The 11,586-nt window shown below is 45.5% G+C and overlaps 1 protein-coding gene across 1 annotated transcript; it reads right to left on the reverse strand.

Moving 5' to 3' along the window:
- Positions 1-736: 736 nt before the first annotated feature.
- NDUFA5 (NADH:ubiquinone oxidoreductase subunit A5) lies at positions 737-5,951 on the reverse strand. The gene is made up of 5 exons (XM_078612991.1): positions 5,860-5,951; positions 3,119-3,163; positions 2,481-2,597; positions 1,265-1,330; positions 737-965 (listed from the first exon to the last, which is right to left on the reverse strand). Exons 1-5 carry the CDS (start codon positions 5,878-5,880, stop codon positions 864-866), a joined length of 351 nt encoding a protein of 116 aa, XP_078469117.1. The 5' UTR covers positions 5,881-5,951; the 3' UTR covers positions 737-863.
- Between the last annotated feature and the right edge of the window lie 5,635 nt (positions 5,952-11,586).

Genomic DNA, 11,586 nt, shown 5'->3' on the forward strand with positions numbered 1-11,586 from the left:
TGACGTCTTGAGCGGGACGGACAGACATTTCTGGGTGATTATAGTCGGTAATTGACATCCCTCATTCTAAAGTCTTCTCACGTGGAAATACAAATCCATGCAATGTAATTTGCAACAGCAGATGGCGCACTATGACAATGCCACAGCTGCCATTTCTGACTTTCTCCGTGTTATGGTTAAAGCAGCGCAGTGGTTGAAGTTATGTACCATGCCGCCCAGGTTTGATTCCTGGCCAAGGCTCAACATCGGTGACAATATCTAAAACCAATCCTAGGACTCTCCCTCAACACCTCTTTTCCAAACTGCACTGACCAACATGGTGAAGTATGGTCAAACAACCCTCCATGATCAGCATGGCATGTGGTGACATTGATTTAGTAGTGGATTAACAAAGGAAAGGATGTTATAATTAATGTTTTCTTCTTAGCATTTCACCAATGTACATTACCTAAAAGCGACGGCTCTTCTTGACCATACTCCAACCAACGACGCACTGCATTAGTTTGTAACGCATCATGACTCGCACAGTAGTGAGGGGTCATCATCATACAGCAAAAGGGGAGGTGGTCTACAAGGGGCTCCCTCCATCTGGACTGTCACAGGACACCCACGAGAGAGAACCTAGCAGCTCATTGGGCCCTTCCTGCTGATATAAATAAAATCTGTCGAACATATCTATCCATGCACATGTACAAACGTACCCGATTGATTAAACAGCGGTACGCAGAGACACTCGTTCATTGATTGGTGACTTTAATTGTCAATAACCAAACCAGAAGCGCGCTACACGTTTACGTTAATGATATCGCGGGTCACAGTCGTGCTCGGACAGGAGATGCAGACGGAATCAGATGGGGCGAGATTTAGATGGGCCACTTCCACTGGTTGGGAGGTGGCTCCTCAATGAGTGGTTCCCAAGGCTTCCACTCCTGCATCTTCCTCGCCAGGGAGAGCTCCTTCTCGGCCTGGTGAAGAATGATTCACGCACACACGTTTAGGTAAAACATTGACGACTGTACATTTGGAATAAATTATTAACACAAGTCTCCAATTATTGTATCATCTACGGTGTTATGACATCACGACGTAATGTCGCTCACCAATGCTGATCAGAGGTGCAAGGGAAGGACAACAAACGAAACACAAAAAGCCGTGGCGCAACACTGGGAAAACCGTAGAGCCTAGTTCAGCCAACTGAGTGTGTTAACGAAAATATCTGGGAACCAAAGCTAAGAACGGCAGGTGGTGATGCCACGGAACGTACCTGCCGGATCACTTCTTCGATCTGTCCACAATTGATCTTTTTCTCTAGCTTCTCAATATCGGGCTCCTGTAAATGTGGACATTGACAAACGTTAGTTGTTCCACAAAGGGTAAAGGTTGTTTTTCATTCCGACTTAACAAACCTTAACTTTACGAGCTATTAATTAAATTTACAGCCTTTTATGAATCCACCGCTAGTGGAATGCTTCCCCACGCCATATCGCTCATAAGGGTTGATCATATTTCACCACAATGGTCAGTACCATTGACGTGTGGTGAGGTCGATGGCTGGGGAGGCACTGGCTAAGACACGCCCCCTTCAGTGAAGCAGATGTGACGACTGCCTCCCCTGGTGCTTTTCATTGCAGTTTTATGGCGAGACCAGCGAGCCTAAATATCTTTATACACATCCGTGAAATAAGTTACCTGGACTATGGAAGGCGAGGACATGTAATGAAGGGGTCTCCAAACATTACATTGGTAACATACAGAGAGATAGTAACAGGCACGCGCTTATTGCCCGCGCTCCATCCAGTTACTGAGGGGTTGCGCAATCAGAGGAGAGGCTGAGCTCGTCGCTACCTCACCTCTCGTCTCTTCCTGTATTTGCAGCGGAGCTCCACAAATTTGGCGATATTGACTAAAACATTATTGGAATCGTACAGAATGACATTTATAACACAATCAGTGGACAAATCTTAATATTTATTTTATTTGATTATTCTTTTTTTTCTTTAAGTAACAGCTATTTTCATTGGAGTATGACAGGTGAGGCTCTGCCTCCCCTGCCTCCCCTGACCGCATGTGACTGGTCAGTACGTGTTGGTTAAGTTTAGGGTTGCGCCCAGAACTGCTTGAGATGTCAGAAGCCGCCGATGTTAGCAGTGGCCTTGAATCTATTTCTGGTCACTGGGTTCATAGCACAGTGCATCAAGCAGACCTGAAGTCGACTAACATTACAATCATACGCAGCAATGATCGCTGATTTACAAATTTGAGCTGAAATTAAGCATAACGTTTTTTAAGACAGGATTGATTCTTGATGTGGCCGTGGGGCTTTTAATGTGAAGATGCCAAGCCGGCACAGTTACAGCGGATCCAAGGTCCCAATTACAACTGTAATCGATCCAAACATCTTGGTGTTAAACACTACGACCCACATTTAACTTCACATCAGATGTCACATAGCGGAGATGAATTTCGCAACTGGGATTTACCGTCTGGACGTGATGCTGGCGCTCATTGATGATCTGTTCCGTGTATTTCCTGTACGCGGCATCCTTTGGGACTGTCTGCAACACGCCGATGATCTTGATGTAAAGAGCGTTCAGGTGCTGTGGGGACACGGTGAATGCAACGCATTTAACCACTTCCCCCCACAACTTTCTTACCATGATCATAATTTAAAATCGTGATTTGATTTCAAGCGTCGATTCTTTGAGTGGGCCCGAGTGGCTCCGAAGATCAAGGCTACAAGCCGACACTACTAAAATCATGGAATCAAATTAAGGCTTCAGCCACTTGTGATGAAACTGAGTTCTCCAGCTTAGCAGGTTTGATGGTCTCAGCCTGGCCACCAATGACAGCAGAATATTACATTACATTTGAGAACAAAGAATCGCAAAACAAAAATGTATTTTGCTGCAATGCACTCTGCGACCCATTACTTAGCCCTGTAGCAGCCTATAACAACCCACTGTGCATGGTGGTCGACCCATCCAGGCACTATCCAGGATTAACCCTGCTTAGTGTATGATCTGACAAGATCAGGCGCATTGCGGGTGAATTGATCATAGGTCCTAAAACACAGAAGTGAGGGGTTGTGGTATCCACTGTGGTAACTTAAGACACTAACCTCATGAGGGTTCTTGGAGACAGCAAGTCCCACTAGCCCAGTCGTCTGGTAAAAACAAACATCCATAAATAACACAGTGAAGAGGGTACTGCATTGCTCAAAATATGTGCATGTTAGGCATAACAATAACTTGACATTTCAAAATAACAAGTCCTGTGCCCCCCCCTTCACCAACCTGTACTGACCAGCATGGGGAACCACAGTCAAAACAACTCCTGTGACCGATACAGCATGGGGAAGCATTCATCCAGCAGTGGATTAACAAACCCTGAAAAAAGTGAATGAGGTGGCTAAGTGGGCTGATAACGGAGTTGGAGACGCGAAGCTGGCACCACTGAGGTTCTGGGTTGGAATACGGGTTTCAGCCTGGGTTGTAATCCACGATCTCAGCAACGACACCAGCTCAGGGCTCTGACCTTTGAGGAACCCGGCCACCTCGCTAGGTAAACATTTTGTTTAAAAAATCCAGAACTACCATTGCAAGCGCAGAGGCACGCTCCTTTCCCAACAATGTTTTAGCCCTAGGCGACTTGTGCAATCACTTACAAGTTGGAAATGTAGAAACAAATGTCGCCCTTAACCCAAGTCAATTTATCAACATTAAATGCAATGACATGCGGGAACCTATGGCTGTGTTTCCATGGCAAGTGTTTATTGATAATATTACTTTGAATAAACAAACGAAGTTGAACATGTGGATTGGAACGGCTTTGACAAGTGCAAAGTATGCTGTTGTGCAACCCTCTACTCTACACCTTGGGATGAGAAAGTTTACAATCTAGTGCAAATTGTCTTTGTACATAAAAACTAGCCTTTTTGTCAATACACTTCTGGATGACTGCTTCCCCACGTTGTGCACGTGTTGTGGAGTTATATCACCACAATTCACGCTGGTTAGTGCAGGTGTGTGATGTCGAGGAGCATAGATATGAGAGCATATGTAAAGTTCGTGTGCAACGTCTTTGCAGAATTGCCCTCTGCTGCTGGTAACATAGCCAATTTAAGGGGTTTCAAGCAGTTAACCGGTATGACACTTTATGTAACAAAGCCACTCATGCTAGGTTCCAAAAACACACTATTCATGTGAAGCACTGTCAGTCCACTGCCGGATGAAGGCGTCCCAATGCCATGTCGCTCTTGGTGGATTATTTGACCATACTTCACCACGATGGTCACTATGCATTGGCGACGGGGTTGGAGTCGGGTGGCCCAGGCCTGGTTCAGATCTCTCTCACTCGCCATCGATGCTAACCGTGGCCGGGAATGGAATCATGTAGGCAGTGGGGCAGGTAAAACCTTCCCGCCACCGCTCCACCCATCGGCGACATTCCAGATCATCAGCCATGATCATCTATCCACTGCTGGATGAAGGCCTCCCCAAGTCGTTGTGATCCCTTCGTCTCGCAGATGCAACAATTCATGTTCCCTCCTGCAGAATAACCAGCCCGACCCTCTGCACCACCGCTCCCACCCCACCACCTCACAGTACACCTCAAGACTAAGTGATGTACTGTACTTAACCTTAGCGATTTAAGTGAAACGTGCATTTAGAATAGCTGCTGATATAAATTTACACATCAGCCACTTTGTCGCTTTTGAAAAATAATGTAATAGCTCAGTGGGCTTTATCTGGTAAGAAAAAAAATACCGTAGTTTAGTTTTATTTGCATATTCTTAAAAAGTTATTTGTTTACCTTTCCTATACTTTTCACTCTTCTCGTGTTTTCTATCGTTTATTGTTGTAACATTCTGACCCGCCCTTACTGTGAAAAAGAGCTTCTGGAGAAATTACTGGTGAAAACTTTGTATAGTACTCAGATTTAAAATGTTGTGGCTTGGCTTTCCAACACACCTGCGTGCTGTACTAGTATACTACACTATACACTACACTACTATACACTACACGATACACTACACGATACACTATACACTACACTACACTACATTCTACACTACAATACTATACACTACACTATACACTACACTATACACTACTATATACACTACTATATACACTACACTAAACACTACACTACTAAACACTACACTATACACTACACTATACACTAGTGCTGTACTAGTGACGAATTGTCGTGTTCTGTTTACGTGACAACCCTTACTAGTTGGCTGTGCCGGGTGGTGGCGGCTTTTAACGACACATTTATATATTTACGCGATCTAACCCAAAAAAAGAGCTTTATCGCTCATCGGATTCCTCAATCATAAATGTTCATATTCTACGTATCTCAAACACACATAGACTCAGGTGACTTAAATTAACAGACGCAACTCAAGTGACGTAAACTTGATTGAATAAATTTTCGATTTAAAGCTTTCGTGACTGCAGGGATTCATCTTCTTGGTTCTTTCGGTTAAAATTATTTAATTATAGTTTTATTTTTATTATTTTATTATTCCCATTCTACGTGACTTTACCGAAAGAACCAAGAAGTTGATTGAATTAAGTATAATTCAGGCTAATTTCCCAGCTCCGAGCGACCAATCTCACCCAGGGTCAAGGGCAACCACGAAACAAAGCAAGAGCCGAGCACACACAAGGCCCAAGGTGGTACGGAGTGACGCGACCCGTCCCCGCCTCGCGTCTCGCCGGAGTCTCTCGGCGCCAGGAGATGGCGAGAAGACGGCGAGAGAGGGGGAATGGTTCGAAGTAAACAAGACGAGAGAGAGAGAGAGAGACGAGAGAGCGAGGTGGAGGCTGTCATGCAGGGAGATGCGGTCACCTTCTTGAGCGCACCGGCCATGTTGCCTAGGGGTAGAGGGGGGGGCGGAGCTTCGTCGAGCAGAGCAGCGCCCTGATTGGACGAGTCAGCGCAAGCTACGGAGTGCCCCGCGGTCACAACAGAAAAATCGTTCGGCGAAATGCGTTTCGTTATTGTGCGCGGTGTAACTGTGTGGACACGGTACGGGTCCAATTAAATCTTGATTTGAACCAATTGTATCACGTTCATTTAGTTTAAGCGGTTGAGAAATCGAGAAACAAAGGGTTTTATATATTTAACGTCGTCTAACTCGGGGAAGCTGCCATGGTGTATAATGGTTAGTGACACTGGATTTGCAATGCAGCGGTAGTGAGTGCGATCTCCCGGCGCGGCAATTGAGACTTTAACGTAAATGGACATTGCACAGTCGATGGGGAGGTCGCGTGTGGGGGGACATAGCGCGTGGACTCAACCCTCATCCAGGAGCGGGGAAGAGTAGGCCAAATATCACACCTGTCAACCCCTTATCAGTGCCCGATCTTATTACAGGCCAATCCAGACCTCAATCTCTTGATATGCTAATTTTTTCTCTAACCCCCTCCCTCTCTCTGCGTCCGCCCTCCTCTGTCTATTTAAGGCCACCCCACAGAGACGACCACCTCTCTCTGTTACCTGTGTTGCTCTCTCTATGTATCTTGGTGATATATGTCTGCTAATATGTCTGTCTATAGTTTTCTGGTTAGATTTTATGTCGCTATTTCATTATACCTGATGATGATTGCTTGTGTTGCAATCGAAACGTCGTATTCTATTATTTAATTTAATTTATTATTTTATCTTTAGACGTGACTTAACCGAAAGAACCAAATAATAATTCCTGCAGTCACGAAAGTTCTAAAATTAAGATTTTCTCGATTTGAAGATTTCGCGACTGCAGGGATCCATATACTCTTTGGTTCTTTCCGTAAAGTGACGTAGGTAGAAAACACAAAATAAATGTAATCATTGTGATTACATTTTAACATCGTGATTAAATTTATTCACGTAGGCATAAAAAATTTCAATAAATTTAATCACAATCATTAAATTTAATCACAATAATTAAAATTTTTATACCAACGTGACTTTACCAAAAGGACCAAAGAGTACAATTCAGACCTTACTGGTCACCCCGTGCCCTTGTAAATCTCAACGTTCATGCTACAAGCTCCTATCACAAAGGAGAAACACAAATAGACAAATTATTAATTTTTTGCCCATATTGAAACAGCTGTACGCAGTATGGACCTGCAAACTAAATTCCCCTGTCCAAAAATACGGGGTAACCCGTATGGGTTGACAGCGATGCTGTGTATCTCTATGGGTCTCTGTGTATCTCTATGGGTCTCTGTGTATCTCTATGGGTCTCTATGCATCTCTATGGGTCTCTGTGTATCTCTATGGGTCTCTGTGTATCTCTATGGGTCTCTGTGTATCTCTATGGGTCTCTGTGCATCTCTATGGGTCTCTGTGTATCTCTATGGATCTCTGTGTATCTCTATGGGTCTCTGTGTATCTCTATGGGTCTCTATGCATCTCTATGGGTCTCTATGCATCTCTATGGGTCTCTGTGTATCTCTATGGGTCTCTGTGTATCTCTATGGGTCTCTGTGTATCTCTATGGGTCTCCATGCATCTCTATGGGTCTCTGTGTATCTCTATGGGTCTCTATGCATCTCTATGGGTCTCTATGCATCTCTATGGGTCTCTGTGTATCTCTATGGGTCTCTGTGTATCTATGTGGGTCTCTGTGGGTATATATGTATCTATGGGTCTCGATGTATAGCTATGGGTCTCTATCCATCTCTATGGGTCTCTGGATCTCTATGGGTCTCTGTCCATAATATAATCATACATGTCAACCCATTATCAGTGACCTACCTTATTACAAACCAATTCAGATCTCATTCGTTACCCCGTGCCATTATAAATCTCAACGTCCATCCTACAAATTCCCATCAGAAGTGAGTAACACAAATAGACATGATTATTACTATTTGCCCTTATAGTACGGGTTGACAGCTATGAAATACCTACTCGAGCGACTCTCTCTCTAGCTCCCTCTAAGTGAAGAAGAGCCTTTCCGCCAGCAGTGGCCTGAGTGTGAAATTTCAGGGCTGCACCTTTATATTTTTTAAACAATCGCCACATTGTTAAGGCGCTAAAATAGTTGAATGTTGGTTCTTTATCCGCTATTTGTGCCTGCGCCTCCGACGCGTTCTGTCCTGCGCAAGGACCGCTCTGGCGGTGTTGCTGTTCCGTGCTGATGTCACCACGAATCCAGCGTAGCAAGCTAGCTGGGTAACTGGCTACACGGGGACGTATCGTGGAACAAATACAACATTTTTGTCTTCTTGGTTCTTTCGGTAAAGTCACGCAGAAGACTTTACCGAAAGAACCAAGAAGATGAATCCCTGCAGTCACGAAAGCTTTAAATCGAAAAATACAACATTGCATTGCTCGATTGCAGGTGCAGCATTTAAAAAAAAAAATCCCCCCCGCTGACGATACAAATGGAATGTAATAGCAGGGTATTTGTACACGTGAACGAAGTGACCATATAAAAAAAAAATCTACAAACTTACGCATCACTACGTCTGTCCTTTTTCTCGTGTCACGCCGTGGGTCGCGAGCGGGAAACACCTTGGCAGCTCCGTCACCGACAAACGCCGCACTCACCATTGGCCGCGTGTGTCACGTTGTGTGTGGCCTTTGTCTCTCTCCCGCGTGTTGTCTGCCCGCACTGCCTGTCTGGACCCTCACTCCGCCTGACTGACTGATGCGTTATTGTGCCTCAATGCAAGGCCATAGCCATGGAGTCAACATTGGGGGGGACCAAATTTTCCAGGGTCTCTGGGGGTCCCAACCCAGAAAAATATATACATTTTTAAACTCCTTTCCTGCCTAAAATATAAAAAAAATTCACTAACACATGGGATGGACTTTTTATTTATTTTTTACAATAATGTCTAATAGTGTATTGTATTACATTGCTCTGTTCTTACTTTTTTACCATTTCTTGTTTCATTGTGTGTAATGGCAGAGATTAGGGATTAATAAAGTACAACCATAACCACAATCATATAAACATAACTATATGCATTGATTTATATGAAGACAAGTCCAGATATTGTGGTCAAGGTTTAGCAAATTGTTTTTATTTACATAGCATAGCAATGATTTTATAGCAATATATTGGGGGGGGGGGTACATTTTAAGCATATTTGAATATTGGGGGGGATGTTTCTCCCCCAATATATATTATAATTACGGCCTTGCCTCAATGTATATGCTTGGCTAACGTTGTCGTGTATCTCTCCGTCTGCCTAGATGGCTGTAGATCGGTCTGCCTTGTTGCTTGCGCAGACAAGCAACAAGAAAGGCAGCTAGACAAGGCCTGTCCCGTGAGTCCGTCTCGACTGCCCATCTTTCTGGCTGTCTGCACCTCTCCAATTAGCACGGTCGGCTACGTACTGCGCGAAAGAAGTTCAATATATTCTAGATTTGAAGCTTTCGTGACTGCAAGGATTCATACTCTTAGTTCTTTCGGTAAAGTCACGTAGGTAAAAAATTAAATTAAAATTAATAGAAATAAAAATCACGACGTTTCACCTGAAGACGGAAGCTTGTGTTGCCTCCGAAACGTCGTGATTTTTATTAATTTTAATTTCATTTTTACCTACGTGACTTTACCGAAAGAACTAAGAGTTCCTTATACTCAGTACAAACATACACAGGCATCTAGCAAACAGACAGCCATCTGAAAGCTGTGTACCGAAGTGGTATTCCTCTGTCTGGCTACGCTGCCTGCCTGAATGCTGTCTGTCTGTTATCATTATCAACAATGATTTATCCACTGCTGGATGCAGCCCCCGACCCCCCATCCGTCGTCCGTCTCCCGAGGTTCTGCGACTCAACAATCCACGTAGCTCCTACGCGTGAGGCTCAAATCGTCGCTCGATCTCCTTTGTCGCCACGGTGGCTAGGAGATGTTAACTACCTCGCCTGGTACACAGGAGGTCGTGGGTTCGATGCCGACGCCTGTATATTTGGAGTTTGCGTGTTTTTCTCCACGTGGTCGCGTGGACTTTTCTCGGGGCCCTCTGGGTTTTACCCTCCACATTTATAAACATGCGTTTAAGGTATTTGGCTGCTATAAATGTCCACGTGATGATACGCCACTGCGTAGAGGTGTGGCCAGGACGCTTCAGAACAAGAGCTAAATAGCGCAGTGGGCCTTGACTTTTAAGTAAAAACATATTTTATAGTTTCAATATTTACCCCGCGCTCCTCCCAAGCAGTGGTCACGTGGATTTTTGTTTGGGTCCTCCGGTTTTTCCCTCCACATTTAGAATCACAACGTGCGTTGAGAGCATTTGGTTGCTACACATTTCCACTTGATGATAAGCCGCTTGGTTGAGTTATCATTTGTGGCCAGGTAGCTTCTGAAAAAAAGCTGCATAGCTTAGCGAGCTTTACCTGGTAAAATAAAAAATATAGTTTCGTTTAAATAGTTTTAGTTTTTTGACTGCCAGTCCGTCGTTAGCCTCGACCACCGCCCACCATCCCTTCAAGTGACATGTCCTGCCCAATGCCAATTTCCTTAACAGTCAATACGTTTGCTATCTGATCCACGTGTTCCTCTTCCTGTTCCTCAATGTAATCTCAATATCGATGTGGTGTCAACGCACGCCTCTGACCGAATCACCTGGAACGCGCCCGATCTCACCAGGTCCCAGAAGCTAAGCAGCATTGCGCCTGGATAGTGCCTGGATGATGAAGTGGTTGGGTAGGTGTGCGCGAAGTCTCGGAGCGCGAGTTGATGCCGACACCTCCACACATCATTCAACATTACATCTCGCCAGGTATTGGCTACGTCTGTACACCTACGCGCCTGACACAAAAACACACCCAAGTGCCGATCTACCAACTGACATCCACACCCAAAGACAAAGACCCCCGTATAGCCTTCAAAGACTGTCGGGGCAAGTGCTGTTAGCGAGCACCTGTGAAGGCCTTCACGGCACACGAGGGTGTGAGTAGCCAGAACCACGCCCGGCCGCCTTTGTCTCCCGAGTGGAGATGTTTACACAACGCATTTGAGGCTGAGTCGACCTAGGCGAGGTCCAGGACCGGTTCTGATAATCGTCACTGAGGGTGTTGGCGGTTGAGCGGGAATCGAACTTGCGACCCCGGGTTTATAGCGCAGCGCGCTAACTACTACACTACCGCTCCCCACCCACAGATACACACCCTGACCCACCCACAGACACACACACTCACACCCTGACCCACCCACAGACACACCCTGACCCACCCACAGACACACACACTCACACCCTGACCCACCCACAGACACACACACTCACACCCTGACCCACCTACAGACACGCACACACACACCCTGACCCACACACACACACAGCCTGACCCACCCACAGACACACACACTCTGATCCACCCACAGACACACACACAGCCTGACCCACCCACAGACACACACACTCACACCCTGACCCACTCACAGACACACACACTCACACCCTGACCCACACACACACAGCCTGACCCACCCACAGACACACACACTCTGATCTACCCACAGACACACACACTCACACCCTGACCCACCCACAGACACACACACTCACACCCTGACCCACCCACAGACACACACACTCACACCCTGACCCACCCACAGACACACAC

The sequence above is a fragment of the Lampetra planeri genome, chromosome 40 (genome assembly GCF_965212315.1).
Source record: "Lampetra planeri chromosome 40, kcLamPlan1.2.h2, whole genome shotgun sequence".
Classification (NCBI taxonomy): Eukaryota; Metazoa; Chordata; class Hyperoartia; order Petromyzontiformes; family Petromyzontidae; genus Lampetra; species Lampetra planeri.